Raw genomic sequence first — 14565 nt, forward strand, 5'->3', positions numbered from 1 at the left:
AAATTTTTTTAGCACAGCAACAGAATATCACTGTAGGTTTCCTGATCATGAAAAATAATATGACTAAATGTTCTTGTTGCTATTTTTATTCTCTGTTTTATCATAGTCATAACCCACAATATAAATTAAGTCTGATCAGCATTTTATTTTGTATTCTCATAAGATTTGATGCAAATGAGAGAATATATATTGTTTGAAATTTGTAGTCTGTTAGTCACTGCTGATTTTCTTCCATGTAATTCTCAATATGTTTCTACTGACAACAGCAAAAATTTGCAAGCCATTCTCTTGATAATTTAACACCTCCAAATTCACACAACTGTGGCCAAGGATTAAACAGTCTAAATGATAACATTTTTTCCTTTTTTGTTTGTTGCTTTTTTAATATAACTTGATCTGCTCAGTTTCAGACCTCTTCAACTTTTATTTATTTTACATTAACTATTTCCTGACATTGATTTATTCTCAGTACTTTCCTAAATCACAGAAGAAGACATGATAGTTCAACTATGATTTTTTATTATTATTATATAGAAAAAAAAATCCACAAAAAGAGCACTGAAACCATTATGAAGATGAACCAAAATGGCAAAACTAAATGGCAAAAGAACCTTTTTCCAGCAGTCAAAAACCACTTGGGAGAAGACTGATGGCTAAGAATGCACATAATATCTCATCTGGTACACAAGGCAGAGCAAAAAAAGACAAACCACAAGCAAATAAAATTAGGTAGAAATGATAGTGGTAGGATAAATGACAAAACATACAAGATCTAACATGTGTAGCCTCTGCTGAGGCAATCAAATGAAATTTTCATCTACATTAAAAAAATCCATTTAAAAATGCTATCACTGAAGTACGGATATTTGATTAAAAGTAATATTCCATTGCTTTACTTTCCAAAGTCATAAATTTACAGACTAGAGTGTGAAAATAAAAAAAGCCACATTTTATAGTGTGTATATATGTGAGTGTGCTTGAATATGGCTGCAGAGTTTTTCTTCTTTGTTTGTATTTAACTGTGTTTGGAACAGAAGAACTGGATCAGATCACTCAGCTCAATACCCTCTCTATAAAGAGTGCATGCTTCTGAAAAGGTATGAAACCTTGACAGATATAATACAATGAAATCAAAGAATATCTTTTTGAGATACTTTTAAAAATTCTGTTTTTAAAGCAGAAGATAGAATTTCTAACCTAAATGTTGCTGAAAATTGGAAGATATGCTTTGATATGAGATCTGGTACCCAAAAAGCAATAATCCCAGGCAACAGCAGAAGCTGGGAACTGAGCAGTTAGAAAGCAGTTTTGCTGACAAGGACCTGGTGGTCCTTGGTGGACAACAGGTTGAAAAGGTGACAGCAACATGCCCTTGAAAGCCAACAGCATCCTGGGCTGTGTGAGGAAGAGTGGTGCCAGAATGTCATGCAAGGGAGGTGAACCCCTCTAGCACTACTGGTGAGGTCATACTTGGAGTGTTGAGTTCAGTTCTGGGCTCTTCAGTAATGACATAGATGCACTGAGGCAGGTTCAGCAAAAGGCCACAAAGATGATTAAGGGCCTTGGGCTGGGAGAGCTGGGACTGCTCTGCCTAGAGAAAGCTCAAAGAAGATCCTATCAACGTGTAGAAATACTGACAAGAGTGTTTGAAGATTGAACCAGACTCTTCTCAGTGGTACCCAGTGAAAGTACAAGAGGCAATGGGCATGAATTGAAACAGGATATTCTAGTTCAAGATACTGGTGGTAAAACAGTGGAACAGGTTGCCCGGAGATGTTGCAGAATCACCAGGCTTGAGGACATTATAAACTAGATTGGACACAGAGTAATGGTCTCTAGTTGAGTGCACTTTGAGCAGAGCAGTTGCACTACACAATCTTGAATCTCCCTTTCAATTCCAACTCTATAATTCTGTGAAAACTTGTAATAAGATATACCATGTTCCCAGGAACAAACTGCAATATAGATAAAATAAGTCATCTGAAGGCAATCTTTTACAGAACAGTAATTTTAAAGAAATTCAGAAAAATCAAAATACATATCATAGTTGTGAAAATATGGTAGCAATAAGTAATTTTGTTTCTGAATTCTGCATTTCCTGTACTATGTCATCCCTGTCTTTCTTGGAGGGTGTTCCCTGGATTCTCCCCATTCAACTATAATTTCACAACTAACACTTCACTGTAAAAAATTCTAGTCTGAAAGAAGGCATGCTAACTAGTATTTGAGTATCTGTGTAAACTGACCGACTCACTGGTTTGGTAAGTGGAATCATAATGACTTCTTTAATTACAGCAAAATACAGGGTCCTTCATGGGATATAAAACAGCTGCAAAATAATTCTAGCTGCTAGAAAAGCCCTGTTAATTTTACGTTGCCTCTCTAAATTTTTTCACTTGAAAATAATATAATTAAACCACCTATGAATTTCTCCGAGTTGCTAAAAACACCCATTATGAGGACAGCTTATTATCATATTTCTCAGTATTTTTTCTATGAGTTCCTTTTAAAAACACAAAATAATATGATGCTCCCTGTTGCTAAGCAGTGCTTGCATTGACAGCCAAAACACAGGTACATTATCAACACTATTCTAGTCATAAATCCAAATCATAACACCATGTGAGCTGCTATGAAAAAAATTAACTCAATCCCAGGCAGTACATCATCCTAGCAAAAGAAGATGCAATGTCACACAATAAGCAAAAGTCCAGCCACCCTAGGGAAAAAAAAGAAACTGGCACATCCAAAATAAAATAACCTGCAATCTCGGAAACAAATGGGTTCAGGCAGCATGCAACAGCTAACCAAACCTGAAATGCTTGCATCTATGCTGTCCATAAGGTGTTCCAGTGATGTGACCTCGAAACAGTGGACTAAACTGGTCTTTAGTACCAGGTTTTCTTCTGGCTTGCAGTTACTTCCCTCTATAGATACAGGCATGGATGATTCAGACCAGTGCACAATATGGAACATGACACTTGTAGAGAGCTCAGGTATGGGACAAAGTAAGGTCTTTCCTTCTCTTCCAGGATTCAATATTAAAAACATAAGTGGGGAAAAACAAAAACAAACACCAAAAAAAACCCACACAAAAAAAACCAAAACAAAACCAAAACAGCAACAACAACAACAACAACAACAACAAAACACACACACACACACAAAATATCATCAACCAAAAAACAAGGACTGGAACCTTTTTGCAGCAGTAGGCCCTCCTTCTTGCTAAATGAATATGTATACTAACAGCAAAACCCAAAGCAAAATTTTCATTAAATAATTCCAGTGTTGTCAGGATGAGGTACAGCCTCAAAATAGTTAACATTGGAGCCTTATATTACCAATTTGATTTATTCTTTATTATGCTTTGAGTAACAGCCTGAGCTCTAATGAAATCACCGATCCAAACAGCAAGTGGCAATTACTATCAAGCATGCCACACAAAGCAGATGAAGGCGAATGGCTAGCAGAAAAAAAACCCACAAGAAACCAAAAGCTACCTAGTCAGCGTTAGAACAGGGGGCACTTGGAAGCTTCAGCCACACAAAGCCTTGCATGCTGCCCTTGCAGACTGAACAAAGGGCATTAGTAATGAGCAGAGAGAACACACCTCTGCATGGGGTCTTTCTAAAGAACCAAAGCTTTTGATTGTCCCACTGAAGGCAATGCTCATAGCGGTTTTGAAAAACATGAGATCTTCTGGATATAGACTATTTATTGATACCCTGCGTTACACCTCTGGTGCCTGGGGAACTCAAAGCTACTACCTCAGGGTACTCATGTTTCTTCCAGTAAGAAAACTTGGAGACCAATTTATTCCTTACGTTCTTTTCCACATGAAAAGATTTTTTAAAAAAGCACCTAGTGCACTTCACCCAATGTACTTACAAATCACACGTAACATGATTGCTAATGGTAAAAGTTTCTTGAGCTAAACAAAAATGCTTGTCATGAGCATCACTTGCCAGCCTAGAGGACTCAGAAGCGAAGCTGATTTTAAATTGCAGGAAACTAAGCATTTTAATTCCCCTCAGTGCAGAAAAAAAAAGAAAAAATGACACAATTGTATCACAGAATCTGCTGTAACTACTTCATTAGTTATAAATTGTTTTAAATTAATAAACCTAACAAAATTCTATTAACATATAAACTAACAAAAAACTGAATTAATTAATGTATAACTACATTACATGGAAGCCTGACAACATAATGCCGTTGCATATCCCCATCACTACAAATGTAGACTCCGTCCTCTTTTACCTTTGGATTATTAAACAAGGGTCAAAGTTTTACAGCACACGGACACTTTCCAGTGATCGGTATTGCAGAAGTCTTTTCCCTCACACACATCCAGGAGGGAAAACATTCCTTTCTGAAGAACCGTATATCACTTACCAACCATAAAACACATTTAAAATAATAGAAAATGGGTCTTTAATTAATTATTAACTCAGTCAATTCTCCTTATTTAGTTGAAAAGTGTTTGGTAGAAAATAACTGAAAGACTACATAGTCTTTCATGCTTTCATCATAAGAAGTCAAATCTGGTAGATTTGGAGGAAGAAATAAATACTATCAGGATCAATTCCTCCCCTCTCTCACCATCCTCCTCCCTCCTCTCGAGAGGAGGAACTCTGCGAATACCGCTTTCTTCCATTCACAAAGACATAAGGATGTGATGAGAAGGGCTTCTTCAGTACATCCAGCCAATAGGACCATAAATGTTGTTGTACAATGTACCAGGCAGTCATTCAAATGCTAGTGATCAAAAAGATTCATCAGTGGCATTATACAATGGTGTTTATGGGCCATAACAGTGTGTTTAAATCAAAGATAGGAAAAGCAAGAAATACAGCCTTGTTGCCAGCTCTACACAGTAGATGGAAAAGAGAACATGCAACTCCATAGAAGAGACACTTTTTTTAGAGAGGAAACTGACTTAAAAAAAAATTTTAAAAAAGTTTAAAATTAAAAAAAAAAATCTTGCTTCAATTTAGAATGAAGGAGATTTTAAAGAATTATATATTAACATTTTCAAAAAGTTTCTGCTACTCATAATGCTTTTTAATAAAGGGAAAAAGAAGATAAATCTAAATATCATGTTGACCTAGGAAAAAGGATGATCATGATTCTTAATTTCTACCTTTAGAAAACAAGAGAATTAAAGCACCTTCCATTGTGTTGCAATCATTAAAATCAAACATTCTCTTAATTAACAATACATGTAATGTAAGTACAATTAAGGGAACAAACTATTTCATATGCTGAAGCTACCTCATTATTAAAATGCAATTATATATAAGAGGGTGTGTTTACAATGCAGATAAAAACATAATGGAAAAGAATGCATAGGTGTTTATTATCTGTATTTCCTAAACCCACAAAGCTGTTTCTTGCCTTCAGTTTCTTCATCTCACAACTCCTGCAGGATTCAATTTATTCACTTGGATTTCACCGGAGTGCACTAGACGAAATTTTGACTAATACTGCTTTGAGGTAAATTTCAAGCCACTGATTGATTTTGATGTCAATATTGTATAAGCCATTTAAATTCTTTCCTAAATCTTTCTCTTACTAGTTTGTAGGCCAATAGAAATACGTACAGGGCATTTTTATCATCTTCTGCACCCTTCAGTAAGTAAGAAAATGAGTATTATAAGAAAAACCATACTCACTGTGATATTTTATATGACAAAATAATGTGACTTAACAATGTCAAAATATTTACTATTCCAATCTGAAAATAGCGAGCCAACATTCTTTTTTTAGCTGTCGCAGGCTCTGCAATCCTGAGGCTGATACTGATGAACATATGACTTAGACTAGTATTTACATTTTTCTATAATTCCACAGAAGCATAAATGCATTTAGAAGATTTACACAGAGCACTACCATAAATACTCCTTCAACCTTACCTTACACAGGCCTAAAATACAGTTCAAATTATGATTCTACAAAATAGGTTATCTTCAGATATCTCTAATGTTAAGCAAGTACATCATGTCTTTAAAGCTAAACAGTCTTAATTTCCATATTTGAAGGAATAGTATTTTACTCATAGAGTTTACAGGTATTTTCCTGAAGAAAACCAAACTTTGGAACAGAGCGCTGCCCTTGTTGCTGGACACCCACTAGGCATGAGGTGTTTCAGTGAACAAGTGTGGGGCTGACAAAGGTTCTTCTGATTCGGAAGGTACATACAAAAGACCTTTTGATTTCACTATATTTAAGAGTTTTGTTGACTTATGGCCAGAATAAGCCAACAGAGGGAAAAATGGAAGAAAAAAAAATTTGATAGTGGCTCATGTATAGGCAGGGAAGGAGGAAGGGAGGGAGGTTTTTTCCTGCTTTAAAGTATTCAGATACCTATTACTGCCATGTTGTTATATATGCACAAAAACCAAACAAACAAAACCCCCACATTTTTCCAGGAACAGTATATGTTATAAAATGTTATAAAAGTCTTTATTTGGTTAAACGAGGGGAATTTTTGCAAAGCTGCCTATAGACCAGCTCTGATCCCCTCCTACTAGCCACAGTCTATGCCCACTCCCAGTACCCCTGTTTCTCCTGTTTTTCACATAAGCCACCTCTGAGTTTCTTTGAATTTATTTTGGAGTTTTGATACTGTTTAGCTATGAGGAGTCGGTTATTAAGGTAAAAATTTGGTATTTTGCCACACTTTAATCCAGCTGACAAAACATTGTCACAGACATTCAAAGAAAACTCAGCTTCTGAATAGACAGAATAGCAATATGTAAATGCCTGAATAATGCTTTAGGCAGAGGCTTTGAAAATATATAGAATATGCATATATTTTCTTGGCAGGCTGTAAAAACTCACAACTCATGGATGTATTCACTGTACTGAAATATTAGACAAGTTGCCTTGATGCCATATAATTCATCAGTCTGAAAGAAGATGTATGTAACTGCTGTTTACTTAGTTCCTTTGCTATTAATAATATAAGTTACAGAGAGACAAAGAGCTTGGCCTTGAAAGGGAGAAGGTTAGCATCTCCAACGTCACACCTTTATGAAAAGTGATCTTTTCACATTCAAAAACTTATAAGATCAATAAGTACACCTATATGAGAGAAATAAAGCTAACAATTATATTAAGAGAATTCGCTGTATTTAATATGTTAAAAATTTATAACTGATTACTGCTGTGAATTCTTCTTTTATAGGATTTGTGCTCTAGCAGCAATTTAAATTCAGAATTTTCTAAAACAGAAAGACTACTGAGAATTTTTGCCTCAGTTCCTGTGCATCCAGATTTTCAGGCTGTACAGAAGAGCAGCTGATGAAGACTTCAGTGTTCTTTTATCAACCAATATTGGGTGATTGAGAGACTTTTTGCTTCTGAGTAAGTATAAATCTGCTTTGAAGTTGAAAGTTGAACTGACAGCTTGAAAATCTTTCTATACACAAGTTAGAAACTGTTTATTTACTTTCACTTTCCTATTCTTATCTCCAATTTCTTGCCTGAAATTTATTAGTAATAATAACAATAATTTTTTTTTTTTTTTTTTTAATGAGTTGCAAAGGACCTTCAAGTGAATAAATCTCATCCTAGAAGTACACAATAGCTGCAATTAAAGGCATACCAGATCAGCGTCTGTGAAACTACTGAAGAAGAACCCTAGGCCAAGATAGTGAATTAAAAAAAAAAAAAAAACCAACAGATACAGATTCACACTAGGCTATAGCTCACTGTGGAACTGAGTATTTTACCTTGATCACACAGGCCCTAGTCAGTACGAATGCACTCTAGGGAGCATTCTTTATAGACTGAGAGATATTGGCTATGCAAAACCATAACTAGCTTCCCTATGTTTTCCCTTTGATTCCTACTGCATGCACACTGCTTTGCAGAGCAGGCAAGCTTGAAGAGGAAAGCTGACAGCTGAGCCTCCACAGGACTGTCCTTGAAAACAGTAGTTCAGAATTCATACTTATTCAAAATGAAAACAATAATTCACCAGAAAATGCAATGTTAACCTTAAAAACAAATAGATAAACCTGTGCTTTTTGAATTAAACAGACTGTAGAAATACCTATATATTTTAAGTTTCCAATATAGTTACACAGCTAGTAACCAAAATAATTTTAAGTCACTGAAGCACAGTATGCATATGAAGAAAAATGTAGTTCTAAATTGCAGAAGTTGCTTAACATTCAAGTAAGCAAATTTGTAACTCCTTTGAATTATAAAGGTGCGTTACAGGACCTCAGAGTATAACCTATAAGTTGAACAGATCTGAAGTTCAACTCTGGGTGAGCCACTCATACAATAATACCTGACCAAATAACAAAATATATTGCTGTGTAAATCCGTGAATGATTAAAGAACATCAGTTTGGCTGTACTACTGGTATTATGTTTAGCAGAAAGAAATGTTTCTAGACAAATGTTTCACTAAAATCATCCAGTCACACAACTGTTCATTTTTTCAGTGTTGCAGTTATCATAAATATCTAAATATTTAATTTCTACATAGTAGCAAAGAGAAAAGTAGAACTTTTGCTCTTTCTAATTAATTTTATACATTTTCAGATCTGTTAAGCATCTGACAGTTTTTGACCTAACTACTGCTGAATTTTGTATTCTGGATGGAATTTCATTAAGGTGATAATTAGACAAAGACATCTGAAAAAAAATATAAGTACAGGGAGACTATATACATATATAATTGATATAAACATGTTAAAAAAATAAAACTTTGTTTCTTTTGGTATTTTGGTACAATTTTTCTTTTATGCACTACAATGGATCTACAACATGCTCTTTTCAATCAACAAGGCAAAATAACAACATGGAATTTCTATCACTGCTCATTGCATTACAATATATCCATTTACAGGTAATAAGATTAGATTCATTGCTATTCTCATTTTGTAGGCCATTTTTCATTTAATCTTCTTATGTTAAAAAAAAAGAGGAATTTCACCTTCACGCATAATAAAAACCAAATAACGTTATCTTATCAGAAGCAACACATCCAAGCATGTTATATCCTATTTAGTTAATGTGACCAGAGAATATAAAATGAGCATCTTACCTCAGACCAAAGATATGTGATTGTTCATAATTGAATAAGGAATGAATTTTAGCTTCTGAATTCAAAATTATAAGCCTGTCAATGATATCCTGCCAAAGGAAGACAAGTGTAAAAATCTCATATATGGTTTTATATTTTTTGCACATAATAGTTTCATAAGGATGTTTACTATAAAATGAAACCTTAATTACTAAAACACACATTGAAATTTCTGTAAGAAGGGGTGCTTTCCACCATAAAAGCTCGTAGCAAGAACAAACCATACAGAAGGTTAGGGAAGAAAAATAGTTAAAAAAAAATAAACCACTAAACATACAAAAAATTCTAGCATATCAAGTACCCTAGTTCTTGTTTAGTTTGAAACCACAACAAAAGTGTTCAACAGTTTTTTGTGTGTTTGAAAGGTGTATACATCTATTTTGATTAAAAGAACAGCAAATCCTTCAGTATAATACCCTTTCTAACACTGGTTACTACCACATGCTTCAAAACACACTATTTATTCTCAGCGTAACCAGGCTTGGCTTGGGTGTCGAGGCTTACGTCTTTCATCCTACCGCATCTCATGTTATAGACTATGACCTGTGGCTGCTTTCTACTTCTACCACAAATCCAACCTAATTATCTTCCCCTCTAGTTCACTGCACATCCAAATCACTTCTGAAGAAACAGTTTCATTAAAAGACTAAGAAATGTGTAAAAACATTCACTGACGTTATTGTCTCAGAGACAGATTGCTGTGCTATGGTCAGAAGAAACAAACTACAAAGTCCTTACAGGCTTTATTTAATCTGGATTAAACTTTTACTTTCTCTGTGTTTAAGAAGTATAGTCTCAGAAACAGCAGAATGAGTTATTATTGAACTGGTTAGATCAATGGGTCGTTTCAATATGATATTAGAGAATAGTTAGGATCCATACTTTCATGAAATCAACCAAAGCACTGGTTTTTAACAGAGAAAAGACCACAGGTAAAACTCCCAGCAGGAGGAAAAAACAAACAAACAAACTAGAACTTGTCAAAGTAAACAGCCTTCATAAAATTCATTCTTATCTAAAACACAGTGAAACCATACTTTCTCTATTAGAGCTTTTTGGGCAGTAGGGGAGAGGGCTATGAAGAATGCACTTTTTCCACATAGTATGTGTACAATAAAACTCACAATAAAACAATTCACCTCTTGGCTGTTCATAAAATTGGTAATGCAAGCAACTGATTTGTTTGGGGTTTAAGGCTTTTTAGATATTTGCACATACAAAGAGTTAAATGCCAAGGGACATTCCTCTAGCAACAACCTCCTCCTCTCATCCTTACATCAAAGCTTGGAGCCTGCAAAAGAGGAGAAAGCACAAGCACAGAGAGAGGACTACCGAGAAAGCAGACCAAGCTCTGACTTGGAATATTAGGATGAAAGATAATGAAAAAGGTCCAATGCAAGGTCCAATCAGATAAACATGCAGGTAAATCTGCACTGCTTAACGACAGAGCATAGCTTAAATACTGCAGGTAGGATGTCATCCACTTTTAATTTCACCTGCTTAAACATGTCTTTCAAAGTTACAGATCTTTAGCTTTCTGCAATCACTGCCCAAAGACATGTTTATAACAAATCTACATGTCTGTGTAAACCCAGAAGGTTTTCTGAGTACTTAGACTCAGCTATTACATGTTAAATTAACATTAGATGAACTGTTTCCCTTCTGCTAACTATCTTGGATGTCTAGCTTAGGCTTATAAAACCTACTGTTGCACAGTAAAGTGAGAAAAACCCCATCCAAAGTATCTGCAACTGTCTTGTGAACTTTGAACACTTATCAGTCTTTTGATTCCATCAAAACGTTGAAATGCCTCAAAAGCCAAAACAACATAGTCACAAAAATCATTCCTTAACATCTACCCCAATCTGAAAGCTCTCAAATATGTATTCCCTTCAACATCCATCTATCTTCTCTGCTCCCAGTGCCTCAGAAAACTTGATGACAGAAAAGAACTATCCATTGGTGGACACACCAACACCGCATGGATTGGAAAAATGAAATTTATCATCCTGTTTCCTCCTGAAATCATCAAAAGAGTGCTACAATAAAGAACTACACAAGTCCCTTTCAAACATAACACACACTACTATGATATCCTCTGTCTAAACAAATTAAACTACCACCAATGGAGAGCTTGTGCTAAACAAACACCTTAACACAACAGCAGTTTAAAGTGCTAGCTCATTAGAAAAAAAATCTGATTTTAACTGCCACTCAAGGGCACAGGTTAAATTTGCCTGTGCTTTGAGGATGACAAATAAATAAACTTAATGAACTGCCGTTCAAAGAACTATATACAAAATAATGCTAAATACTAAATCTCTGCTCTGGTGAGACCACACTTGGAGTATTATGTCCAGTTCTGGGCCCCTCAGTTCAAGAAGGACAGGGAACTGCTGGAGAGAGTCCAGCGCAGGGCAACAAAGATGATTAAGGGAGTGGAGCATCTCCCTTATGAGGAAAGGCTGAGGGAGCTGAGTCTCTTAAGCTTGGAGAAGACTGAGGGGTGACCTCATTAATGTTTATAAATATATAAACGTGAGTGAGTGAGTGAGTGTCACGAGGATGGAGCCAGGCTCTTCTCAGTGACAACCAATGGTAGGACAAGAGGTAATGGGTTCAAACAGGAACACAAGAGGTTCCACTTAAATTTGAGAAGAAACTTCTTCTCAGTGAGGGTAACAGAGCACTGGAACAGGCTGCCCAGGGGGGTTGTGGAGTCTCCTACTCCGGAGACATTCAAAACCCACCTGGACACCTTCCTGTGTAGCCTCATCTAGGTGTTCCTGCTCCAGCAAGGGGATTGGACTAGATCTTTTGAAGGTCCCTTCCAATCCCTAACACTCTGTGATTCTGTGATGCTGTGAAATGGTAATACTATTTTTCTTAGGACTGAAATAGGCCTTAATCAGTAGCTTTCCAATTAGTAATTTTTTCTGCATGTACATCATCTGTGCTATTAAGAAAGCCTGAAGTTTTGATGTGTTTGGTTGTTGTTTTATTTGTTGTTGTTTGGTTGGTTTTTTTTTAATTTTTGTTAAATCCACAGGTAATGTGATAGAGTAATATTATATAAAATATGAGTATAGACATTTTCGAGCATTTCCCAGCATGTAACTGTATGCACATACAGAAGCATTTCTGTATGTCACTTTTTTTTCCATGGAAAAACAGAATCTTAAGTCAGAAAAGCTGATCATTAAAGTAGGCATCAAATTTTATATTATCTTTAGGATTTCAAAATTAATATTTAAGTTAACATGAAGTGATATGTGTATATACTGCCCTCATGCTGTATATAATACAAAATGCAGAAAATTTCAAAATCTTTCAGTAAGAAGAAAAAGCTTATTATTACAGTAACATTTTCTCAGAAAAAAAATGTCTTCACAGAAGTATTAATTTTCATTCAAAATAAAAACTATACTTACAATAACATCTGTAGGTACTTCTCGGAGTGAATACATTTGTTTATTTGGTATATCTTGTTTACTCAGGAGCTCAAAAACTGCAGGGTAAGTCAGCAAGTTTATCAGAGACAGAAAAGACTAGAAAAAGAAAAAAAAAAAGGGGGAGGTGCACAAAAGATATGTTAATCAGTTCAGTATAACCAAACAAATGTTAACCATTATTTATCATTTACTTTAGGTTTGTTCTTATCCTTCTTTGTAAGCTGAACTCAACAAAACTAGAGCTGCCCAAAACAAGACTGTAAACCCTGGCAGGTGTCCACATAACCTAAAAGTCCAGTAGCATCTGTGAAATTATATATTATCTATCAAACTGTACAAGTAATTTTGAAAATTATAATATTTTCATTATCACATATTTCTAAAATCTAAAGACACAACATACTGTAAAACATGTCACTCTGCCTGATCTTACTACAGTAATCAGAGATATGAACTGATGGCCAGTATTTTAAGATCTTCACTTTTGTCATTATTGTTATTTATTATTTCATATTGACTTTAACAGATGCTTGGCACTATGATCTGACATGCAACACAAGAATCCTTTAAATCAGTCATCATTTGACTAGTGCATTACACTAATTTTGCTTCACGTGCCAAGAAGCGATATAGCCTCAATAAAAATACAGCAATGTTTTTTCCACACCAATAAAGAAGATAAATAACTTCTCACCTTCTGACAACTTCGGTCAATAGGGTCAACTGGAGTAGATTTAGGTTGGGTTATCCTCACATCATCTTTTCCACACTCCAAAAGAGCCCATAGTTCAGTTATAAGTGCCTTTATAAAGCCTAAACCAAATTTTTATTCTAATCATGAGAATGGCAAGAATACCAGAAAAACAATTTTCATATTAAACAAACATTAAATACCACAATTCTAACTCAGATTTTCAAAACTCTTTACATTGTGGACGAAAATGTCACAGGATAGACTGCCTGAGGTTGCTCTCCCTGCTATTCTCAGTCCTTTAGTCAAAACACCTTTCCTCAGCAGTCTGCTTCTACTCAATTTAAGATCTACAGCAACAGTTTGCAGACTATTATACTAAAGTAGGATGACATTTCTATATCTTCCACATAAATGAGCTGATGACCTTCTTTAAGAAGTTAGCTGCTACAGATCGAGGCTAGCTAGTACTGGCTGTGTGGTTTTAAAAATACATATCTACTACAATTCATTAATAAGTTAAAACATACCACAATGAAAGGTTAAGGACTGAAAAAATCTTTTTAAGAGAAGCACTACTAGCTGAATTTAAAATGCTAAATATTAAAATTGAAGAAGGATAACCATCTAATTCTGAAATCTCCAAATGTAAGTTATAGGCCTAATGCAAACTTTGCATACATTACACAACCTCCTCTCAGGGTTGAAAAACAATACTGATTATTTTTGGTCTAGCATTTGTTTTAAACACCAAAGGCCATGAGAAGCAACTTGGCTGAGAACCCTGAACAGGACATATGGGTTACCCCTCAAGTACATCTGCTCCCTCCTTTCTGAAAGATCCCAGAGGCATAAAAAACAAGCAAATAACAATCAGTTTCCTTGACTGGCAGAATTTGCCTGCCTTTCTGACAGTCTTTCAGTTGAGTCATTTTAACTCCACACCAGTCACTTCTAGATTCTCAGAGAGGATACTTTCAACTTTTGTACCTCATGGACTTCCTTATTAACTTAAGACCATAGCTTTAGTTAATTGATAAGATTCTAGTTTTAACATTACTACTACCTAGACAGCTGCATGGTACGGCAACAACTGAGTTAGTTATCTGAGAATGAATCTGAAGGGGCTTTGTTGGTATGGGTTGACATATGAGAAGAACTATCAGTTCAGACAATCTCAGTTCCATCTCACTATTGTATAAAAGTGCCAATGACATTTAGGCATTTGCAGTTTCTCACTATGAGTAGCCAGTAACTGTGAAAAAGTACATATAAACTGCAGAAATCAACAGTCATTAATTCCGATCTGTAGATCAA

The 14565-nt window shown here is 35.2% G+C and overlaps 1 protein-coding gene across 1 annotated transcript in view; it reads right to left on the minus strand.

Moving 5' to 3' along the window:
* The window catches only part of TBC1D32 (TBC1 domain family member 32), a gene marked incomplete at its 3' end in the record, with an annotated part of 77217 nt that overhangs the window by 35415 nt on the left and 27237 nt on the right, over positions 1 to 14565 (minus strand). Inside the window, exons 21-23 of the mRNA XM_080340947.1 lie at positions 13252 to 13370; positions 12537 to 12653; positions 9067 to 9155 (exon numbers count right to left, since the gene is read on the minus strand). Of these exons, the coding sequence (XP_080197073.1) occupies positions 9067 to 9155; positions 12537 to 12653; positions 13252 to 13370 (325 nt within the window). The remainder of the gene's footprint in view (positions 1 to 9066; positions 9156 to 12536; positions 12654 to 13251; positions 13371 to 14565) is intronic.

This window comes from Nesoenas mayeri (genome assembly GCF_963082525.1).
Source record: "Nesoenas mayeri genome assembly, chromosome: 3".
Lineage (NCBI taxonomy): Eukaryota > Metazoa > Chordata > Aves > Columbiformes > Columbidae > Nesoenas > Nesoenas mayeri.